This window comes from Pseudorasbora parva, chromosome 24, assembly GCF_024679245.1.
Source record: "Pseudorasbora parva isolate DD20220531a chromosome 24, ASM2467924v1, whole genome shotgun sequence".
Classification (NCBI taxonomy): domain Eukaryota; kingdom Metazoa; phylum Chordata; class Actinopteri; order Cypriniformes; family Gobionidae; genus Pseudorasbora; species Pseudorasbora parva.
Genome location: NC_090195.1, coordinates 3338166 through 3363782, shown reverse-complemented (window position 1 = coordinate 3363782; position 25617 = coordinate 3338166). Strand labels below are relative to the sequence as shown.

The following is a 25617-nucleotide window of genomic DNA, read 5'->3' as shown; positions in this document are numbered from 1 at the left end:
AAACACACACGTATACTTGTTCATTTGTGAAGTGGATTTTGGATGTGGTTGATTTGTGTTTAACATACACACCTGGAAGGGGATGACGAGGTTGATTTTCTCTCCGACTCTCCTGATGTATTTGGTTCTGAGATCACGAGGCAGACGGATCTTAGGATGCTCTGAAGCGAGTGGAGAACATCCCTGTGAACAAACTGCTGCAGACACACCTAATGTTTCATGAATCTTACTTTGTCCTTACCCATAATCTCTCTGACAGTGACTGGTTGCCCGAGCAATGCAGGAGGGCTTTGGCCTGCAATATTTACTGCAACCACACGGAAATTAATTTTCTCTCCAGTGGGAAGGTTTCTCACCACGTAACTCTGACGCCCAACGAGATCTGTGTTAGCAGGATGCCACTCCGTTTCTGCCATCATAAACATATATAGAAGATTATTAATAAAAGTTAAATGCAAAATGTCATTTTAAAATTATTTATTTTTAACATACAAAATTAAATTAGTAATATTAAAATAAATAAGTAAAAATTTAAAAATAATAATAAGAAAAAATGAATTAAAAAGTTGAAATATTTAATTTGTTGAACTAAATAAAAACATTTAAATTTAATTGAAAAAGGATTTGGACACATACTTGGGCTGGATGATATATGACCATTTTATTTAGCTTGTGAAATCATTGCAAAATGAAGTAATATTGTCCTTTCATAAGTTTAGATTAGATTAATGAGAGCACTAAGACTGATTCAAAGACACTGAATAATATGTAATGATTTGTTCACATTATCACTCAAAGTTCACGGTAGGTCTGTGCATGTGAGTGTTTCAGTGAACAATATATGTAGGCAAATATTGCAGTAAATATTAGCATCATTTAAATACTATTATATTTTATTATAATTTTTTGTTACATTTTTAGTCATTTAGTTTTTTGTACAAATATGTTTATAGTTTTTATTAATTTATATGGGAAATGTTGCCTCGCAAATTACTTGAAGAAAAAAGTTAAGTTATGAAGAAAAAACATTGGATAGTTCACCCAAAAATTAAAATTACCACATGATATTTACACCCTCAAGGAGTATATGATATTCTTCTTTCAGACGAATACAATCAGAGTTATATTAATAATCTATCTATCTATCTATCTATCTATCTATCTATCTATCTATCTATCTATCTATCTATCTATCTATCTATCTATCTATCTATCTATCTATCTATCTATCTATCTGTCATTTCCTATCTATCTATCTATCTATCTATCTATCTATCTATCTATCTATCTATCTATCTATCTATCTATCTATCTATCTATCTATCTATCTATCTATCTATCTATCTATCTGTCATTTCCTATCTATCTATCTATCTGTCATTTCCTATCTATCTATCTATCTATCTATCTATCTATCTATCTATCTATCTATCTATCTATCTATCTATCATTTCCTATCTATCTATCTATCTATCTATCTATCTATCTATCTATCTATCTATCTATCATTTCCTATCTATCTATCTATCTATCTATCTATCTATCTATCTATCTATCTATCTATCTATCTATCTATCTATCTATCTATCTATCTATCTATCTATCTATCTATCTATCTATCTATCTATCTATCATTTCCTATCTATCTATCTATCTATCTATCTATCTATCTATCTATCTATCTATCTATCTATCTATCTATCTATCTATCTATCTATCTATCTATCTATCTATCTGTCATTTCCTATCTATCTATCTATCTATCTATCTATCTATCTATCTATCTATCTATCTATCTATCTGTCATTTCCTATCTATCTATCTATCTATCTATCTATCTATCTATCTATCTATCTATCTATCTATCTATCTATCTATCTATCTATCTATCTATCTATCATTTCCTATCTATCTATCTATCTATCTATCTATCTATCTATCTATCTATCTATCTATCTATCTATCATTTCCTATCTATCTATCTATCTATCTATCTATCTATCTATCTATCTATCTATCTATCTATCTATCTATCTATCTATCTATCTATCTATCTATCTATCTATCTATCTATCTATCTATCCATCTATCTATCTATCTATCTATCTATCTATCTATCTATCTATCTATCTATCTATCTATCTATCTGTCATTTCCTATCTATCTATCTATCTATCTATCTATCTATCTATCTATCTATCTATCTATCTATCTATCTATCTATCTATCTATCTATCTATCTATCTATCCATCCATCCATCCATCCATCCATCCATCCATCCATCCATCCATCCATCCATCCATCCATCCATCATATAACTGCTCCACACGGCAAAACTTAATAAAGGCCTTCTGAAATGAATCGATGGGTTTGTGTAAGAAAAATATCTATATTTAAAACTTTATAAAGTAAATTATCTAGCTTCCTGCCGATCGCCTTCCGTATTCAACTTACGGAAAAAGTGTTTAAAAGACTTGCGCTATGTCTGATGAGCGTAACTGGTGTGCAATGTCATCAGACGTAGGGCAAGCACTTTTGGACATTTTTAACAAACTCTGATTGTGTTCGTCTGAAAGAAGAATGTCATATACACCTAGGATAGCTTGAGGGTGAGTAAATCATGGGCTAATTTTCCTTTTTGGTTGAACTACCCTTTAAGTTTTCATTTATTTTAACTAACGAAGAAGTTATTTTATACATAATTTAGTTTTTTTTAGCTATATCACCTTGCCATAGTTAGCAGGTGTTATAGTATTTATGTATAGCATGATAGTATTCTTGAAGCAAATAAAAAAAAAGTTGTGCACAATCCTCAAACCCAAACAGGGCTCAGGTGCCAGACAAAAGAAACAACTGAAGCAAAAAACAAATATGATGTCCGCACACTGATAGAACTGCTCCAATTTACTGCAGCGTTTCCACCAACAGGTCTTTTTCAGGCACAGACGTCTGACCTGTTGCTCGAAACGTTGCAGTAAATTGGAGCAGTTATATCCTCCTGGGACCCAGCATTAGACTTTTGTCCACTGTAGTGGACATTATATTTTAGTGAATTACTCTGACATCATACATGACACAGTTTAAGTCTGGATGTCCTGTAAAGAGCACATTCGGGGCTTTGCACAGATACCAAATGTTTGGAGGTTTTACCAGAACAACAACTTCTTGGTCTTTAAATACGGCTGACATTATGTTTAGTACTCTTATGGGAATGGGAATATTTTGTAATTATAATTTAAATCAGATTAATTTTCAAATAGTTCGTTGTAAATTAACATCTCAGGAAAATGTTGTAGGGTTTCTAATCAAAATATGACTTTCTGTTACAAAACAGGGCATTGATTTCATAAATGTTCACTGTAGAGGACACTGGGACTTAAATCATGTTTATCAGGCATTTTGGAGGAACAACAAGTGAATATGGGAAATAAATTATTCCTATTAAATATTATATATTATTATGAAAATGATGCCAACTATTACTCCCATTATTAACTTCTTTTTTCCTTACATGTTGCACCAAGAACCCTTTACTATGCAAATAAGATGCAGTGTATAAATAATTGGAAAATCCAATTTTAGACACATATTGCATTAAGTATAAATTGTATATCAATACATTTCATTATATCTTTCATAACATAGCTCAGAATCAGCTTTCAATCAAGAAAGTTTGTTTAAAAATGTTTTATTTAATTAAAAATGTAAAAATGTACTGGTAAATTAAAAATAAAGCCCAATGATTTTGCCTATACATGCAATTTCATGTCATTTTATTTGTTAAACAATTGAGTCTTGGTCTCAACTACAGAGGACATATCATAACATAATAATAAAATATAGTTTTTCCAAAAAAAAAAAAAAAAAAAAGTCCATTTGTTTCTTCTGCTCTTAACAATGTAATGACATGAAAAAAATACCAAATTCAAAAAAACTTTTTTTTTTTTCCTGGGTCCCAGGAGGCTATCAGTGTGTGGACATCACATTTATTCTTGGAACAACCTTTCTCGAGTACACACTGCACAGTTGTACAGACTGTACAGCCAAATCAAATTTTGTTGTTGAAACAATTGTCATTGTAAAAGCGCTATATAAATAAAGTTGATTGATTGATTGATTGATGTAATCACTTGGTGCCACTATGTTTCCACTAGTTTTGTGTAGTGTTAGTTTAGGACTGGATTTATTCGCTGTATAAGATGCTTCACCTCCTTCCTTGCAGTACTCGATGAGGTATCCATCCAGCCCTCCAGCTCCGATCCTCTCCGGAGCAAACCACTTCAGTGAGCACGTGGTGTCTGTGACGTCGTCAACGGTCAACTTTGTGGGCTCACTGGTGGGGGCTGAGAAAAAGAAAACCAAAAGTTAAAACAGCAGCAGGGTTTGACAATAAGCCTTTTCCTTGAATCTGTCACTCACTTGTCAGAGTAAAAATGTGCTTGTCTGGAATTTTTTTTGTGTGTGCTGTCAATATGATTTATTCTGAAGCAATATTCTCACCAGTGTTCAATCAGCTTTGACATATTTAAATCTGTTTAATTTTTACCTTTTATAAAGGGCATTTTTCCCTTATTTTACAGAATATAGGCTATGCTTTAGCTTTCATTTATATTCCTAAATTTGATCAATGAATTCAAGAATGAGCCAGTCATTTATGAATAGGTCATTGAATCTTTGATTCAACCGATTCATTCAAAACACTGAATCATTCAGGAACACACTGTTGCTGTGAGATGCGTTATGGTTTTGCTGTGTTTGGAATGATTTTCGCTGCTGAAACAGAACAAAAACAGTCAATATTGCATCTAAAAGTAACTTAATGTTAATTAATTGTTTATGGAACTGTCATATGAAATGATTGTCATTTACAGTCGTGATGGTATTCAGGAAAACATCACTCTTGGTCGTATCATTTGCTGTACAAATAAAAACTCCACATTTTTAATTTTTACCGCAGTATGTTAACTATCTCTGTGTGAGCGGCACTCACGTTTCGATTTCTCCTTGAAAGGCTGCACGAGCATTATTATCCGATATCGATCACCACTTAAACTAAATTAAACAAGACTCATTCTTGCATTTTGGTGCTTCCCTAGATATTTTTGTTATTGACGTTTTAATCAGGCTACTTGTCTGGTAGGGCAAGAAAAATTCTCTTTCACTTACCCCTTTGAAAAATCCACTTGTCCTGGACAAGCTTTAATGTCGAACCCTGACAGGATACATCAGAATTACATCACAAAAAAAAGAAAAATAGCAACACGTTCTCACCGATTGGCATGAATGGTTTGGAGTTGAGACTGGGAGCTGACATTCCGATTCCATTGATGGCGAAAACTCTCATCTCGTACAGAATGCCTTCAATCATGCGCTTGGCCTCGTATGTTGTGTTCTCATACACGTCAAAGTTAAGCTTCGTCCATCTAGACGATCCTTTCTTCTTCCTCTCCATCAGATAGCCTAGGAAACAGAAGCGGAACAGATTCCTGATGTTATGACGGTGTAACTTCTTCTAAGTGAGTCTAACAGGCTACGGCCACACTGTCAGGTTTTGGGATCGACAACCATATTTACTTTACAGGTGTGAGTCCTGAAATGTCCTGTTCACACAGCAACTTAAAGTAGCGTCTGTATGAACGTGCAACGGGAGTAGGGATGGGTATCGTTAAGATTTTAACAGTATTACTACTCTTACCAATACTGCTTATCGGTCCGGTACTTCAACGTTATTCTTATCGGTACTTTTTGAGATTACATATACATATATATATATAATCTCAAAAAGTACCGATAAGAATAACAAAAATTCCAAAAATTCACACAATTAACAAAAATACACAGCCTACAGAGTGCCAGTAATTCGTCAGCATGTTTTGCTGCCTCTTTAAGACAGATGTGCAGATCTATGGGCGACTGATAATAGGCAGATGCACTACACTTTCTCCCGACTATATCCATAATAATTATGTCCATTTTAGACACAAACTGTGTTGTGTTTAAGAGACTCTCCAAGCCGGTCATTTTGACATAGATGTTTGTGTACATTTGATCGTTTAGACACAAGTGTGAAACCGAAAGTGTAATTTGCACGTCTCGTTGCGGCTGTTTCAGAGCGCGCGCCGACTTGGGAAACAATCTCTTGCGCACATTTTTGTGCTTTTAATCGCTCTTTTTATTATAAAACGCGTCCCACAAATTACCAACAGTAGCTAGACATTATTTTACAACAATCACTGATCGTGCTGATTCTGTCTTTGAGTTTTATGGAGAAATGACAGCGTAGGCTACTGCTGCAAAGGGAATTAAGTTGCGCTAGACAGAAATATTATTATTATAATCTTTGGAAGCCAAAATCTAAAATAAAATCAGACACAGATCTAAAGTGTAACCAGGCTATGTTTACGTTAACGTCCGAGCTTATTGATACAACGGTCTTTCAAAATTCAGCCCCGGGGCCCGTTTAATACCGGTTTTTGGTACCCATCCCTAAACGGGAGTCATGCCCATACTCTCTCATCAGTAAGTATAACGAGAGTGACCAAAGGTATATCAAAGATGGCGACGTCCATAAAATAAGAGTCCAATCGAGCCGTGAGTGTCTGCATTGACCCACAGCAGCCTTTATATAGCATGTAGAGTACGTTGAGCATATAAAACATAAAACCGATGCAAGCTGCTCCGGTGGAGAACAGTAGCTGCGTTTCCATTACAGATTTGCGCAAAAAAAATTGCGATATTTTCTTAATGTCGATAAAAGCCTATTGCGAAATGACAGCGTTTCCATTAACAGCTGTTATGCGAGTAAAACGTTTAATCGTAGATGTAGGCGTGTTATCCAAGCATTAATGGCGTAGGAACGCACCTTACACTTGTGCGTGTCACGTATGAGGTGTTTGTGGGTGTTTCTCCCACATATCTGCTTCAAAATCCCCATGATAATGTGGCATTTCTGTGTTTAGAGTCCAGCATTCTGTAATTCTATTGTCTTTTATGAGATTAATAAAGAACTTTGTCTCATCTTCTGTCCGTGTCATTTGTAAAGAATAATCGACTTTTACATACGGCAGGTGACCTGTACATGCGGAAAAACATATACATTGCAGGTTTCCATTGCAGTTTTGTTAAAAATGTATTTTTCTAATTGCCTGAAAAAAACACATCATGTGAGCGCAAACACTTTTTTGCAATATATAAGGGAGTATTTGCAAAATTGACGCATTTATATTATTATATTTATTATTAACATTATATTATATTATTATACAAATATTATTATATTTTATTAAACACAAATGATTTCTACAGCAGAATGGCAGCTCACCATTGCCTAGCTAAAGTGTCAGCATCATGTTTTGTAATGCTTGTGCGAACAGAGTTGGCCAATGGAAAGTCGGCGTTCTGTCATAGCGTTTCATAAGCGCTGAACTGTATTTACTACGTCAACAGCAGCACAGGAGACTGTCATCGACGAGAAGAGCTTTTCTTTCATAAAATTAAGGCTAAACCACTGGAGTTACATGGACTATTTTAAGCATGTTTTAACTACCTTTCTGGGCCTTGAAAATGGCATGAAATTAAATTGCTGTCTATGGAGGGAAAGCTCTCTATCTTAATTTGTGTTCTGAAGATGAACGAAGGTCTTATGGGTTTGGAACGACATGAGGGAAATAGAGAAAGAGAGAAATTTCATTTTTGTGTGAACTATCCCTTTAAGTACGAAAATACAGGTCTGTAATCTGCTGCTGTGTGAATGTCTTCGTATCTAAGTAGGTAGGGCTGAATTACCTGTAAAAGGTACAGGTGTGTGCTATGTTACCTCTAACAGGTGTGTGTTACCCTTTAAAGGTGCTCCTCCATCAAACTTTGGAGGCTCCCAGATAATAGTGGCACAGTCTTCTCCTACTCCAGTACACTTCACATTTTCAGGAGGGTCAGGAACATCTGCAAAAGTGGAGAGATGGCAGGGGTTTGATTCCCAGGGAATGCATGAACTGATAAGATGTGCATTCAAGACCCTGATAGTGCACTGACACTAGCAGTGATTCACTCATTAGAGGTTGTATAGTGTGTTTTGTAGCAGTTCTGGTCATAACCACAGTGCCATCTGCAGGGAGAAAGAGGCAGCGCTGGAAACACACCTACGATTTTGATGAAGAGGTTGGCTTTGTCCTCGCCTGCAGGATTAGTGACAGTGATGGTGTAGTTCCCTTCATCTTCTCGCTCTGCTCCTTCAATGATGAAACAGCTTAGATCTTTCCTGTTTTCCACACGTACACGTCCCTCTGCTTCTGTCACTTGCTGTTATACACGGGGACAGCGGTTTTATTTCACAAGTTCACACTTACATCAAATTAAATAGAGTAAAGATTATGCATTTTTGGCGTGCTGTCCAGAGGAGTTTCCCTCCTGAGAGGATCTGATGAGAGTTTATTAAATTAAAGTGAGGAGATGGGGTGGTGGAGGGACGCTAAAATAAAAATGGTCAACAAAAGAAGGTAAATCTGTTTTATATGTACACCTCTTATGAACTATTAGATTGATTAGCTTAATGTGCTCCACTCGTGTTTAATTATCTGAACGTACTCCAACTGTTTTAATAGGTAACGCTATCTGAAATGCTCCATTGTTTAATTAGGTTTAATTATCTGAATGTGCTCCTCCCGAAATATGTTAATAAAACATTACTTATTTTGCAAAATATTAAACAATATTTTGCATTGTCTTATATGCTCATTGCATTTATTTGTCACTAAAAACAGTAATATTGTGAAACATTTTTACAATTTAAAATCACTGTTTTATCTTTTAATACATTGTAAAATGTAATTTATTTCTGTGCTGTAAAGCTGGATTTTCAGTTTCATTACTGTAGTCTTCAGTGCCACATGATCAGTGTCAATCATTCTAATATGCTGATTTGATGCTCCTATACATAATTTAATTTATTGTAAAATTAAAGCCACATTATCATAAGACCCTGTATTATTTCTCGTTGGTCTACATACAGTATTGTTAGTTGAATTAGTAAATTGCCAACACAATTTACAAAAATTAGAAAACAAATTCTTAAAGGCACATATATGTGTATGTATGATTTTTGTAATAAAATATAAAAAAAAACACTTGCCCAGTGTGATATATTTAATGCAGTTATTTATTTACATTATCCTAAAAGGGAAAAAATAAATTATCCTTTTTTTTTTTTTTAAATGGCTTGTGCCTTGCCATTGTCGCCTATCAATGACCTAATATCCACGCTATCCCAGTTTCTGCTTGTAGAAACCATGCAACACACGTGGACAAATGCAGAAGTGTTGGTTATACAGCATCAAGCACATCCAAAAAAATAATCAATAATCAAGCTCATTGGCGAGTACAGAAAAATAAGAAAGAAAAAGTAAACGTAGATCAACTGAGGCGAGCAGGCTTTGGGACAAACTGAAAAATAAAACAAGGATCAATATCGGCGCGAGTTTTTTCAAGATGCAGAGCTTCACAACAAACTTGTACTTGACAGAGACTCCGCAGAAACTGGCAATAACTGTGTGTAATTTCTTTACTCCAATAATGCACAGTAGGCCTAATTTTTTCTGTAGCTGTCCTTGTTTGGAGATATCGTCGCATCCCTAGATGGAGCATGTGCATTACCCACTAGGCCACATCTCAAAGTAACTTCAAATATTTTATGAATTATTTAAACTGCATCACGCAATATAATAAAGAGTCAGCAAGCTATGGAGGATAATCTCCGGCACATGATAATATCTAAAGAGGTGTATGTATTTAATTTAAATAAAGTTCCTCAAACTTGCATACAGACGTATATTTTGAAGTAATCGTTGCTCACACAGCCTGTTTTATTAAGATAGGTGCTAAAAATATTATTACAAGTGAGAGATTTTACACACAGATTCAACAAACCATTCTGTGAATTTCCCTCACTGTGCCATAAAGTTGCAGACTGCCGTATTCGAGCATTTATTAATGTGGTAATTGTCATAAAAGTTACGTGAGTGTGTGTACCTTATCTCCCCTCATCCAGGTGACAGTGGGCGCGGGCTCTCCTGTGATCTCCACATCCAGACGCAGCTTGTTTCCAGCCACAACAATGATGGTGTTTTGAGAAACCATATTACCAGCCACATCCAGATGGATCTTGGGAGGATCTTAAAAGGAGCAAGACAAAGCAAGTGGACACAAGCAAGTGCAGTAAATTAAATATATAATAAAACTGAAATAAAAACTATAATAACACTGGTCCTACCTTGTCTTGGAACGTAGTCGATCTTGATTTCTGAAAGAAAAAGAATAATCTGATTATGTGCGGTCACAACAGATCAACAAACCTGAGATAGTTTTGCTCACTATAGAGATTTCTTCTCACCCAGGAAGTTAAGTTTAGCGGAGATTGAGAGCGCATAACCGTCGGGGACAAACGTGTAATCTCCAGCATCCTCTGGCTTGACATCATCAATGTTTAAACGATGAATCCTGGAATTGATGAACACACACACACACGCACATGTAGTGTTTCCATGTTTTATGGGGACTTTCCATAGGCGTAATGGTTTTTATACTGTACAAACCGTATTTTCTATCCCCTTACACTGCCCCTACCCCTAAACCTACCCATCACACACACATACACACACACATTGCCCCTGCCTCTAAATCTACCCATCACAGGAAACATTCTGCATTTTTACTTTCTCAAAAAAACTCCTTCTGTGTGATTTATAAGATGTTTTCCTCATGGGGACCTAAAAATGTCCCCACAAGGACAAGGATTTCAGACATTGCCATCTTTGTGGGGACATTTTGTCCCCATAACGTAGGGATTACCAGCCCACACACACACACACACACACACACAAAGGGGACATATAATGAAAAGTGCTATTTAAGTGCTATAATCGCGGCATCTACCAACACAGAAAACCTTAAAAGGAACAACCCAGTTACTCTCTGTTTTGGTAGCTCTGCAAGCACATGAAAAAAAGGAGCCGCTCAGATGTGTTGCCCCTTACACAAAGACATACGAATCCATATTAAACCCTGCGGCTCGTGATGACACATTGATGTCTTAAGACATGAAACGATCGGTTTGTGTGAGAAACCCAACACTATTTATATAATTTTTTACGTCAAATACAACACTATGTACATATGCCAGCAAGTGAGGTCAAATTACACGATATGGCGTAGAGATACACTCAAGAGATCACTTCCGCCGCTTGGATCCCATTGAGATACGCCGGTTCTTGTACATTTGACCTCACTTGCAGGAAGTGATGGCGCGGTTGCGGAGTTTGTACATACTGTTGTATTTGAGGTTACAGATCGACCGTTTTGATCTGTGTTTAATATGGATTTGTATGTATGTGTTTTTTACTCTCATAGTGACTCTCATAGAAATACACCCTTTGACATAATAAATAAAAAGACATAATAAATTATAAGAGTGAAGTGAGCAATGTGTCTGAACACTGACCTGCCGATATGGGTAATCTTGATACGGTCATTGGCCTGAACTTCCACCCCATCCTTAAACCATTTCCCTGTGACCTTCTCGTCAGACACCTCACACTTGAACATAGCTTGCTCTGCTGATTTGACCGTAAGATCTGCGATACTTTGCAACACTTCCAGTTCCTTCTCTGGGGTTGAGATTGACAAAGACAAAAAAAAGATTGAGTTTTCAACTTAATAAAGTTTTTTTTCTACAAAACCAACAGTTAAACAAGTGTAAATTAAAAAATGGTTGTATGGAGAGATCAGATTTTACCCTCAACGATGAGCTCTCCCTTCGATTGACCTCCATTAGTGTGAACATAGTACATTCCAGTGTCCTCTAGTGTTGCCTCTTGAATAATGAGCCAGTGACGTTTCCCATCCTTTTTAAATCGATACTTCGTATTTTTATCATCTCGAGACAGCTCCACATCTCCAAACATCCTACAGGTACGCATACATTAAAGGCAACATACAAATACATTTTACACACACACACACACACACATACATATATATACATATATGCATATATATATATATATATATATATATATATATATATATATATATATATATATATATATATATATATTCAAACCAACAATTACAATGTTTCACTAGTGCAGGACACTATAGTTCATTTCTGTAAGTGAGGAGAAAATAAAGAAAATTGTGATTACATTTATTGTAATCATTACATCCCTTTCTCTAAAAGTTATCTGACATTATCAAGATGAATTTGTTCTGACAGTTCTTGTGATTTTTTTTATCACCATTTTCTAAACTATAGTGAATAAACTGTGATAGTGTGAGAAAATGTTGAAGGTGTCTGAATTATATATATATATATATATATATATATATATTTAATATAAGTACTATAAATGAAGTAGAGACAACTAAAACTGCTACTGCTACTTCTTTTCTCAATTTAAAGGAATTCAAGTAATTTCAAGGAAGTAATTTTAGCCATTTGACAGGACAATTGAAAGCAATTATTTTTAACATATAAGGGACTTACAAAATGTAGTCAAATTTGTATGTTTATGAATGCTTTTACCAAATGACGTGTGCTCCCTCCTCAGACACTTCTATCTCAAACTCCACTCTTTCTCCAACCACAACCTGATAGTCATCCAGCAGTTTAGTGATGGTGATCGGTGGTTCTGCAATGCACACATTTGATGTGGTGATTTAAAAAAATGATTTTAAACACCATATAAAGAAAGTGATATAAAATTGCATTGCACCCTCTAAATATAAAATAATAAATTTAATGCTTAAGGGGTTTTTACATTAGTTCATGAAACAACAATGTGCTTCTTAAGCCCCTTTCACACTGCGATTCCGGCAAATACACGGATAATGCGACCCGGCATTTGTTCCCGGGCCGCTAGATTTGGTCCATTCACACTGCCAGCGAAATACCGTAATATGTGCGCTTTCACACACAACCCGTAACGGTCCCGGGTCGAGCTGACACGTGACATCCTGATGTGACATATAATGACGAGCGATCTCCGCTTCAGCACGGATAGTAAGGAGCTCCGTGGTCTCGACTTGTGTCCAGTTTGCGCACATTTCTGCTCGTTTAATTTTAGTTTATTTTGTATACGAACACTCTCTGCGTTTAAAACACCGACTAGCTCTTCTGGCACTGCAGGGTTGTGTTATTGAAAAAACAAGCTCTAGGAGTCGCACGATAACTACGTACACGTTGCGGCATTAGTTTCGGCTTTTGTTCACACAGCGCTCGTCCCGGGTCGAAAACTGCAATGTTACTAGGTCCCCGACCCGGGTTCAATTCGGTAATCAATGCCGGGACGTGGTTGCTTTCACACAGAAGGCGACCCGGCAATGTTGCGGGAATATTGCGGGTCAGACGTGCAGTGTGAAAGGGGCTTAAGAAGGAGAATTATATGCTAAATAAATTTCACTTCACAATGATCTGTTTGCTTTGCAAAATCCATTGTAAGAGTGCAGATAAGGTCGTTCCCTACTGACAAAGTTTAAGATAAACTGATAGAAAAGAAGAAACTTATCCATGACTTCTTAAAATTATTTGACCATTATGACCATGTGGTCATGGAATTGTTCATTACCCTAAAAAGGAAAAACTATTATACTAATAGGCCTGATGCCTAATTCCAAGTCTATTTAGTAATTACTATGTCAACTAAAATCTTAAAAAGTTATGTTTTCAATTGAAAAAATTTAATAAAATGCGAATATTTTCAAACAGAGGTGAAAATAGGCCAAAAAGGAGTCAAGTTCATGTCAATAAATACATAAATAATAATATAAAAAATAATTGTTACTGAAAGGTCACTTGATTTACACACACCTTTAACAAAGACTTCAGTGAAGGATTTATCAGTCCCGCAAACACATTCATATGCCGCATCATCTGCCAGACTACATTTGTTAATCGTGAGGGTTCGGGTGTTTCCATTGGACTCCATGATGTATCTGCCACACAAACAGTGGGTTAAATCACAGAAATGTGAGACACCTCCTTACAATATTAAACATGACGGAAGCAATACAATAAAATACATTTGGATGGCCTGTATAGTTGGACAAAATATTAATGTTATTTTTGACATTTTGTTTGGTGCATGAATGACACTTCACATTATATAAGTTCAAAATATTAAAAACTGGCTCATGATCTTCAATAAACTTCAATATAAGAAGTTTTTTTGTCTGGGTTTCCAATGAATGTGTCTTTTTTAGTTTAATTGAATGTAAGTCTGTGTATTTTCTGAGTTCTCACTTGGCTGAAGGTTTGATCTCTTGGCCGTTCTTGAGCCATTTGACCTCGGCATTAGGGTCAGCGACCTCCACAGACAGGACGATCTTCTTTCCCTTATTAACGGAGTACGCCGACTCCAGTCGTCTCAGGAATGCTGCGGAAACATCCCACACACGATCACACAGTCACAAACAGAAGCTCAGAGACCTGATTTTTCATTTGTCTCTCTTTCTCGTACCCTCGCTAGTTTTGGGCTCCACAGCCTTCATCTTCTTGAGTCGTTTTAACATTCCTCGCAGGTCAGTGATGCCGTACTGAAATGCGATCTTCTCATACTCGCTGGGATGAGCGCTCTTCAGAAGCTCCCAAACGTCGATCTCCACCTCAGGCTCTGGCTTCTTTTTTCTGAGAAATTGACATGATCAATAAAAGTTAAGCGGTTGGAGGAGATGGAGAGTTGTTTTAAAGGACAGAGTGAACACTTACTTTTTAGCAGCTTTGAGAAGGGCACTGAAGTCCAGATCTCCCTCGTCCTCCCCAGCATCACTGTACAACAGCACATGTTGCATTTCATGCAATATACATACTTGTTAAAATTATTTTTGAGATAAATACTCCAATCAGGCAAAACATTATAACAGGTGAAGTGAATAACACTGATGATCTCTTCATTACGGCTCCTGTCAGTGGGTGGGATATATTAGGCAGCATGTAAACATTTTGTCCTCAGAGTTGATGTGTTAGAAGAAGGAAAAATGAGCAAGCGTAAGGATTTGAGCAAGTTTGACAAGGGCCAAATTGTGACGGCTAGACGACTGGGTCAGAGCATCTCCAAAACTGCAGCTCTTGTGGGCTGTTCCCGGTCTGCAGTGGTCAGTATCTATCAAAAGTGCTCCAAGGAAGGAACAGTGGAGAACCGGCCACAGGGTCATGGGCGGCCAAGGCTCATTAATGCACGTGGGGAGCGAAAGCTGGCCTGTGTGGTCCGATCAAACAGACAAGCTACTGCTCAGATTGCTCAAGTTAATGCTGGTTCTCAAGGTGTCAGAATACACAGTGCATTGCAGTTTGTTGCATTTGGGGCTGCAATCACGGGAATCATGATTCAGCAGGATAATGCTCCTGCCACAAAGCACAAATGATTCAGGAATGGTTTGAGGAGCACAACAACGAATTTGAGGTGTTGACTTGACCTCCAAATCCCCCAGATCTCAATCCAATCGAGCATCTGTGGGATGTGCTGAGCAAACAAGTCAGATCTATGGAGGGCCCACCTCGCAACTTAAGGACTTAAAGGATCCGCTGCTAACATCTTGGTGTCAGATACCACAAAACACCTTCAGGGGTCTAGTGGAGTCCATACCTCTACGGGTCAGGGCTGTTTTGGCAGCAAAAGGGGGACCAACACAATATTAGGAAGGTTGTTATAATGTAATGCCTGATTGGTATTTAAGTGTGCATTGATTTGTGCACCCGAATTGAGGGAAAAGAACCATTTTCATGTCAATGTTATCATATACACCCCAATATTCAGATTTAAATTATATTTAGATGAATTGTTGACCAGTATGTGTTTTTACATTTACTCCTGTAACTGTTCAGTCATCAATTGTGAAAAATATACTCTGTCCCGTCTGTCTGTCTGAGACTTACGCTCTTTTGAAGGCAGACAAAATATCTGCTTGCTCATCTTGCTCAGCAGCTACAGAAAAGGAAGAATGATAAATATAGAACTGTCATTAACAGATTTATACTAAGAGATAAAGTGTTATTTTTTCTTGCGTTTGATTGTGTGTGAAAGACACACTAACCCTCCACAGTGATCTCAAAGGTGCAGCTGTCACATTTGTCTTTGGCAGACACTTCACACCTGTATCCACCCGCGTCTCCTGGGACCACCTTGATGATATTCATCTCGTATGTGTAGATCTGGGAGAGAACGAGCGAGTGAAAGAAATGTGCCACATTTTAGGATGATGTTTAATAAAATACATGCGACAAATTCATTTCACTTGATCATTACAGTTTTGACTTGCTCTACTTAGATCGAAGATCAGTACACTACATATTTATCAAATCTGTGTGCGGTTGCATAAACTACTATAGTCTGTACTCTTACAAGTTAGTCATCTAAGACTAGTGATAACATTTCAATATAAAAGGTAGATTCATTTAAATCTATAAAGTAAGACTAATTAGCTAGTTGGTCAGACTAGTTTTTAAAGTCTGATACACCAAACCGATGCCAAAAACAAGTGACAGTGGAAGCTTGCTCAGGTCAGCAGCGTCTGGGCTAAAACTACAGCCGACAGTCAACTAGCATGTACGTTCTGTGCCTAGGCTCTGTGATGATAACTGTCCACAACAGTAGATAACAGTAGTCTGTATTCGTCCTTTAAACAAGGAAATGTGAACTAGAAATGCAAATATACAAACCGTATACAAAGCAGCGCTCTTGACGAGTGGACACAGATTTAACATGCTCAGTCGGTCAGGCTACTAAAACTGACAGCTCGATTAAAGCCGACATGCAGAATACACCGCAAAAATTAAAAGCAAAAAAAAAGCTGTCTGATGCCCAACGTTGGCCAACCATCGGCTTGGTGTGTCTCTGCATATAGCGGCTGTTTATGCAACAGGCATTTGCAACTAAATTTAGAAATCCTGTCATGGTGCATATTTTTTACATTATTGTTCCGAATATAAGACAATGTTTTTTCTTAGAAATACATCTGGAAAAATGGGTTCATCTTATGTTCAGGGCACTTTTACAGATTTCACCCATATTTCAACACTACAATAAGATTTAACTTCTACTAATCAAATTTTGGTCAGCTACATGGTTTTCACCATGAGATGGATAGCCTAATTGTTATATAATTTGGATGGTTTTATGGAATGCCATGTTTTTTTTAAAGTAGCTTTTTACCAATATTTTTACTATCAATACAAAACTGTAAACATGGAAATATGCAGTATAAAAAATATTTCCAAATAAAAGCATTTTCTTTATCAAAAAGCCTTTTCCCAAAAGGTACATCTTGAAAAAAGGGGTTTGTCTCATAATCAGGGTTTAATATGTGATATGGCATTATATATGACAACACACTGCCCTCTAACCTTAGTGTTTCTGTCATAGGTCTCTTTAATCTGGATGTGTTTTCCCGCTTTGCTGCCCAGGTCCATCCACTTCCCCTTTAACCACTTCATAGTGGGTTTACGTGTGAGGTTGGTGGAATCCACCTTAACCACAAACGATACATCTTTACCTGTGCACAAAACATCAATAATATTAAAACAACATTCATCCTGTAATTACAAAAGTAATGTGTGTGTGTGTGTTTATGTTTCTATACCTGCAATGGCTACCACATTTTGCGGCTTCTCCAAAAAAAGTCCTGACAGCTCGGTTCGTTCTGCAAGCATGGAACAGGCATGTTATTTAAATACAAAAATATACACACACATGCAGAGATGCAGAGACTCGGATATTCAGATAGGGATCATAATATATAAATATATATATATATATATATATATATATATATATATATATATATATATATATATATATATATATATATATATATCCTTGCAAATATTTAAAACATATTATTTTCAAGCAATACGATGGGTTGTTGTCTAAAATTAACAATGGATTACAATTATGATAGTATCACTGAAATTTCTGAATTCTGAGGGAGCTTCATGCACAAGGAAAGAGTCAACCAATCTTTCCTCTTCTCAGTTTTTGGCAGTCATTCATTTTAATTAAAATGTATTTCCATATTAGGGCAAGCCAATTATATTTACACACATCTCAATGTAAATATAGTTGGAAATGTACCAAATTATAGAGTCATGTCATGCATCCGGCTTAGAACTCTAAAAGTTCTAAGTGACTCCTTTATATAGTTAGTATTAAGTGGATTATATAAGGCTAAACAATATAAGGAAGTTGCTAATTTTTAGGTTTACCATCCTCTCCTGAAGCTTCTGCAGATGAAAGAACAACATTACACTAAAGAAACCTACTGTATGCATAGCTTTATATTTTTAATGGTTAAATACTCATCATCTGGAAACAATGCAAGCTAATGATTTCACTTACCATCAGTTTTTACCTCTGTGGGAAGAAATGAGAAAGCGTAACATCAGAAAAGGACATGGTTAAGTAGAAATATAATTATTTTTTATAATACAGTTCATTCATTATTACATTTTTAACTATATATCCATGAATTTACCGAGATGCTCTTCTTAAAGTTTCAATTTTTTAGCTAACGTTAACTTGCAGTGCATTGACTTCCCTCCCTGAGGTAAATGTGTCACGTGATGTTGTTTGTAAGCCGTTTATTAATTTGATTTGACGTCTTTTCGCTGTTGATTAGTGTGATTACATGAGACGACACATTTCAGTAAGTTTAGTACTTTATTTCAGACGATCACTCATGTTTATTTCGTGCTATAGGCTAATTAATATTAAGGAAGATTGATGCGCTCGCGTTTGACGCAGCCATTTTGAACTGACGACGAGGCAGAAAAATAAATATGCTTAAATCTATGTCACGCTATCTTTAAAGCCTGATATATCTTGTTTGTAATATTGTTCGGAATAACATTAACATGATCTGAAAGACATTCTTCGTTAGTCAAAATTCAAAATGTGACAGCTCATTAATATGAATTATGTCACACAAACATGGAAACATATTATAAGTAAGCGACATTTTTATATTGCTTGAGTTTCGTAATAACGTTAACGTAATGTGAAAACTGAGAAGTTATTTTATCTAGGCAAAATTTACTTTCCGACTTTTGACTAGTTAACTTGCATGTTATGTGACCCCATCATGACTTAGGCTACCTCATGAATATTCATAAGGTCACACAAACGTTGAAAAAAAACATCAAATTAGAAATAAAAATATTTAAACTATCACATTTATTGGCATAAATATACACAGATGCCCCTGATATTTTTTTAAATGGTTAACTCTTAAATTATTAGCCTATTTGTTCCTGCTAAATCCTAATATGTGGTTACATATTGAGAAGCACATTCACTTTACCTCTGTGGGAAGAATTGAGAAAAAGCTGAAGTTAAAATTATACATATTTTATAATAGGCTACAATACATAGCCTATAAAATTATAGATATTATTTTTTTTGCTGGTAAATGTTACAAATCACTACATAGAAACGGCAAACTAACACATTGAATTGAATGTGAACTTTTACAGTATTGTAATAAATATTTATAATAATGTTTCAATGACCTGACAAAAAGGCATGTTTTATTTGTGCAATGCATTCATTCAGTAAAATGTTTAACCTGCTGACCAAATGCTTTAGTGAATCATGACTGGTGACTACCACCTAAGTTAGCCTACTATGTAACCATTCTGACATCATCTGCCCTCATGATAAATATATTCCAGACCTCTGAGGAGTAAACTGATATGTTTTAGGAATCCTCAGGCAGGCGGCCACATGGAAGCTCTACAATCCTATAAATATGATACCAGAAAAGTATAGGTGGAATACACTGACCTTCTTCTGTATATTTTTACACACACTTACTGTTAGCACATAAGATCTTTGTGTGAAACTAAAAAATACATAGAATTTTAAGTTTATTATTAAGGAAAAATGCACAAAAACTCACTATTTTTCAATTGTATATAATAGGCTATATATATTTTCCAAAACACATTTTACTCTGAAACTGTGAGAAAATCAAAATCATAAATAATCTAAACTAGGACGTGTCTAGTTTAAATTCGGGGGGAAATGGTCGCCACGCTCATCTCATGTTCCAAAAGGGTTGTCCCTAGTCTCGTATTGAGTCATGAGTGTGTGTCCAGGGAGGAATCCTTTTATTTTTATATTTAAAAAATGTGTGTGTGTGTGCGTGTGTTACTGCGCGTCCCTGTGTGTAATAAGCAGAGTGTAGGCACATATTACTCAAAAAAATAGCTTTCGGTAAGATTTTGTTTGGCCACAATACCAAATGTTTCCACGAGATGAAATTCATCTCCCATTCGACTCCAATGCGTGAATAATAAAAGTGTGAATTTTTTTTTTTTTTTAGGAACATTTAACCTTTTTGAGGTAATCATGATTCTTTAGTGTGTGTTCACACAGCAAGTGTCAAAACTTTTACTGCACTGTAAAAAAAAGGTTGTTTTTTGTTGGTTTAACTTAAAAAAGTAAGTAGCCTGGTTGCCTTAAAATTTTGTGTTTATTGAAATTAAAAATTTGAGTTGATACAATGAAGAAAATTTGTTTAATAAACAGAAACTCAAAATATTTTGGTATCTGAACCACATAAAAAATGTGATAAATTATGAAAATAGCACTGTTTGGCATGTTTCACTGCATCATCAGAAATAAAACACACACAATTACCCAATATGCTTACAAAATCTTTTAATAATATTTTAATAAAGGTTGTCGAATCTCCAAAAATTAAAATTTTAATTGCAATGAAATTCAAAATTAAGGCAACCAGGTAACTTTTTTTCTAAATAATTTTTTACAGTGTGAGTTCCAAACGTTAAATTAAGTAAAATTAAGTAAAAACGTTAAAGTTTTTCGGTCAAAAATGACTGAAGAGCACCAGAGAGTTAAAAAAAGTTAATTTTATTTACACTAAATACACATATTTCCTAGTTATCAGCATCTGCGGATGAAAAACTCATGTCGTTTGAGTGCTAATTTCTTGTTTTGCCAATTGAGGTGTTGATGCAACTACATCAAAATGTTTCCACTGATGAGGAGAAACTCCCTGTGATCATGTGGTCTGAAATAGCAGCATGCCTAACATCCACCGCCTCATTCTCAGGAGGGCGAGTTGTTGCCATGGCGCTTGTTAAAAGGCCATGATAACTCCTAACCTCTCTTATGTCAGGCCAGGAATCCAATGAGCGACCACACCGGTATCAAATGGCAAAAACATCAGGCTCTTATGGTCAGGCAAATAACTGTCTCGATATAAAGACCCGCAACCACAGATATGCAACCATTTATTTAATGTTAACTAAGAGGATGAGCCACACAGGATGTTTTTATGTTTCCACTTTTGATTGAATTGATTTTACATAAACTAGGTGACTCATTCCAGCTCAATTATATTTTTAGTGCCCACAGTCTTTCAAAAAGTAAGTGGGTGGATCCGTACAGCTGTGCTTCCTTTTGAAGGATGTTGTTACTCTTTTAGGTCTCTATAAAATATAAACCCCAACCCATGATGTCATTTGTCTTCCCCGGCCTATTTTTTAAAGCACCATATCACATTTCATATCACACATACTGTACAAGTTACAACAGTAAAGTTGTAGCTCTCACAAACCTCTACTGTAACACATTCATTTAAATGTAGAAAATAACCAAGCGCACTCAGAAGCTAATTTTGTTCCAGAACCGATAAATTCAAGTAATAACCAAGCAAGCAGTATTCAAGTTAAAGTGTGATTTCTACAACAATAATTGCAGATTTCCAGAGAAAACAGTCACATACTGTAAAAATAGGCCACAATGTACTGTATAAATATGAAGGAATTTTCCGTATTGTTTTTTTACAGGTGTTTTGCCTGTATTTTGAATTACACATTGCATTAGTTTGTGTTTTAAGGGTTAACGGAAATTTCCGTAAAATTACTGAATAATGTACTGGCACAAAATTACCAGTATATTTTGCATTTTAATTTTTTACAGTGTAGATTTGTTAAAGTTGCTCCAAATAAAATGCTTTGTACATTTTATTTTAATTCTTAAAATAAAGACAAGTGAAATGTTTTATTTATTTAAAACTATCTAAATTATTTGCTATATATATTTGATAACTCAGCCTTAAGTTTAAAGCGGTCCTATTATGCCCCTTTTTCCTACAAAAAAATAAGTCTCTGATGTCCCAGTGTGTGTTAAGTTTTAGCTAAAAATACTCCACATTTTTTTCCAAAATACCTCACAATTTGTGTGTGTGTGTGTGTGCGTGTGTGTGTGAGCGACTATTTCTGCTTACTGCACGCCTCCTAAAGCTCTGCTGTTTTCGTAAAAGAATCTGCGTATCGACGTATCTATTTTTGATATATGATAAAACAAAAGACTCTTCAGAGATATGAATTATAAAAAAATTGTTAGTGGACTTTTATAGGCTACACTTGTTTTTCTCACACACTGTGGACACACATCAGTGTTCAAACCTTATAAAAGTGAATTTTGCATTAATTGATGTTATAGCGGTAATTTGCTTTTATATATTTTGGTATTCATAAGCACTTTTTGTTTTTTATGGATTTAAATGTATGCTGCTTTATTGAGTTTAACATTGATAATGCTTGATAACCGATCATTTGTTATTTGAACAGATTTAAATAAAAGTCAAAATACGCCATTCATTCATTTCCGTCACCTGACAAATGAACGACAGACTCAGGACTTTTTAATTTATCAATGGCTGCGATTTATTAATTTAGAATATGATCAAAGGTCACAAATGTGCACATACTCAGGAAAATTGGCTATAGAAAATATAACATTGATCAAAATGACTTCATTAAGTTGAAACTCAAAGATGCGATAAAATGATCCGATCTTAATCCTGCTCTAAATCTTATTACTGTAAACCAAGACACGCTGCACGCCAATTTAAGCCACACAAATGGCACATTTCACCTTTATAAATGATAATGTCATATAATAATTATCAGTATTTGCCATAATTCATTCATGCACTGATTTTACATATACTTCAGTAATATTTTTTTGGTCCATTAGCCACTACAAATAATAAAAAACTCCATAGAGAAGCACTTTATATCTAGTTTTTTAACCATATTTGAAGTATAAACACCTCACCAGTTAGGAACTTGTTGACCCCAGATGAATGTGTGTGTATGTGTGTGTGTGTGTGTGTGTGTGTGTGTGTGTTTGTGTGTGTCTGAGGTGATACTCAACACATGCTGGATTTAGCACATTAGGACAGTAAGCTCCTGTCTTAACACAATTCCACACACACGCACACAAATGGCTGCTCCCAGAGCTGCTAAACCTCCATCTATCAGTCGGGCAATTGAGATGATATTCAGGTTATGTTAATATAAATAAAAGCATCTGGTCACATGTTACCAAATCAGCAAATCTGGGTGGCAAATAATGCGGCGCGTATTAAAATGGTGCCGAGGCTGGTGTCTATATTTGTGCACGGAGACGACAGATGTGGCGTTGTGGCTAAAGCTCAGTTTCCAGGTCTGAGACGCAATCTGTCAGCATTGTGGCCTGGAGCAATCACTTGATCCGGGGTCACTCCACTGCAAGTGTGCTGCTTCACAGCTGGTTCTGCTTCAGGACTTTTCAAATTCATGTATATGCAATTATATATCTATTTCCATTTACCTTGCATTGTTTTGATCATGGTTTCTGAGGATAGTGTCCTCGCTATGATTATCTTCTATCACGTAACAGATTCCCAGCGAACAGGGAAGGTTCTCAGAAGTTTCTGGCAAGGTTCTCTCAAAGTTATGAACAAACGTTCTTCCAGTAACGTTAATAGAACGTTTCTTCAAAAGTCACCTGGTCTTTAAAAATAGCACAACAACATGATTTATACATCATTAAAGCTACACTGTGTAACTTTTTTAGTTTATTCTTCACTAAAAACACTTCGTTCTTTCAAAAATATATGTGCTCATTAATGTCTATTTACTTCTTTCAAGTAATAAAGTATTCTCGTAAGTTTATAATATGCCATTGAAAATACATACGGGTGAGGGGTTCGAATGCCGGTCGCCATGTTGCCCCTCCATCTTGAAAGTACAGTAGCCAAAGAGGGACATACCCGCAAATTCAAGATTCCCCTTTCGCGTTTTAACACTCGATGGCACCGTGTCGAATGTGAAGAGGGGGATTGCCGTGTTAATCTTGGACTGAATCAGCCACCGTAGGAGTTAAAACGAAATCAGAATTGAGAGGAACAGAAACTATTATTCACTGGATGGTCATATACCTTTACACCGCTAGATGGGGGAAAATATCACACAGTGTAGCTTTAATGAAATGTTATTTTCCTAAAAGTTAATCTAACGTTTTTTTTTTTAAATGTCACAGTGAACATTTCGAGAACATTCCCATAATGCTTGCAAAATGATCAAATTAAATATGCCAATGTCTCCATGTACCATAAATTTCAAATAGAATACAGAGAACAGCGATATCCAGAAATAATGTTTCCATAACTTAATGGAAACGTTAGCAAAGTGTTCATGTTACATATTTTTGTTAGCTGGGTTCATTAAAATCAGAATTTATATATTCCTTTTTCTTATAAAGTTTATCATCATATTGATTTTGCTAGCATAACCTTGGACTATTATATGCATTTTATTATTTTCACAGCTGTCAATTACAAGTTTCTGTTCAGTAGACCTGGCATGATATAAAATGCTTATGAGGTGCATCTTTATGCTAAAGGACTTCTGAGCTGTCGTTGGTAATATAATGTTCTGGCAGCTGCAGGGTCATAATAAATAACTGAAAAGATACAGTATCTCAGTTTTACATTGTTGGCAAATGCAAACTGTTCTAAGGTTTCTAGCTAACGTCAAGATTTGATTTGCATTTTGTTGATTTATATCTTGGTGGTGGTGGTGGTGGGGTGGTGGGTTCTAATGCTCCTTCATGCATTCTGACTTATTTACTCTGCTAAAGAGTTAATTGTAACGATCAGGTGTAACGATTAGTTTTAACAACGATTCGATTCGTATCACGATTTGAGGTTGTCGATACGATGTAAGGACAATATTGGTTTATTTAGAACGATACGATCCGAAACGATTCAGTGACTTGAAATCGATTCAGTAACTTTTTAGCCAAAAATTTTAAACAGTGTGACTGATTTGTTTCAGTCGAATCGAATCATTGTTATGTAAACGAATCGTTACACCCCTATTATCCAGGGATAATATCATAATTTATTTTGTGTGTGTGTATGTGTGTATGTGTGTGTGTGTGTGTGTGTGACTGTTTAGCTCCTCCCACTGCACGCCTCCACACTGTAAAAAATTATTTCGAAAAAAAGTTACCTGGTTCCCTTAAAATTTTGAGTTCATTAAAATTTAAATTTTGAGTTAATACAATGAACATTTTTTGAGATTCGACAACCTTTATTAAAATATTATTAAAAGATTGTGTAAGCATATAATTGTGTGTGTTTTATTTCTGATGACGCAGTGAAACATGCCAAATAGTGCTATTTTCATGATTTATCAAATTTTTTATGTGGTTCAGATACAATAATATTTTGAGTTTCTATTTATTAAACAAATTTCCTTCATTGTATCAACT

The 25617-nt window shown here is 35.6% G+C and overlaps 1 protein-coding gene across 2 annotated transcripts in view; it reads right to left on the bottom strand.

Moving 5' to 3' along the window:
* mybpc2b (myosin binding protein Cb) overlaps positions 1-25617 on the bottom strand; it is a 41181-nt gene that overhangs the window by 11883 nt on the left and 3681 nt on the right. Inside the window, exons 2-23 of one of the 2 annotated variants that reach the window (XM_067435148.1) lie at positions 18382-18396; positions 18249-18266; positions 17627-17686; positions 17391-17539; positions 16082-16199; positions 15924-15972; positions 14757-14816; positions 14509-14675; positions 14292-14424; positions 13860-13984; positions 12576-12681; positions 11787-11956; positions 11493-11658; positions 10386-10492; positions 10266-10295; positions 10025-10167; positions 8140-8299; positions 7838-7942; positions 5273-5461; positions 4210-4344; positions 242-409; positions 73-161 (exon numbers count right to left, since the gene is read on the bottom strand). In XM_067435148.1, the coding sequence (XP_067291249.1) occupies positions 73-161; positions 242-409; positions 4210-4344; positions 5273-5461; positions 7838-7942; positions 8140-8299; positions 10025-10167; positions 10266-10295; positions 10386-10492; positions 11493-11658; positions 11787-11956; positions 12576-12681; positions 13860-13984; positions 14292-14424; positions 14509-14675; positions 14757-14816; positions 15924-15972; positions 16082-16199; positions 17391-17539; positions 17627-17686; positions 18249-18266; positions 18382-18396 (2462 nt within the window). The remainder of the gene's footprint in view (positions 1-72; positions 162-241; positions 410-4209; positions 4345-5272; positions 5462-7837; positions 7943-8139; positions 8300-10024; positions 10168-10265; positions 10296-10385; positions 10493-11492; positions 11659-11786; positions 11957-12575; positions 12682-13859; positions 13985-14291; positions 14425-14508; positions 14676-14756; positions 14817-15923; positions 15973-16081; positions 16200-17390; positions 17540-17626; positions 17687-18248; positions 18267-18381; positions 18397-25617) is intronic. The other variant, XM_067435149.1, reaches the window with a different exon arrangement.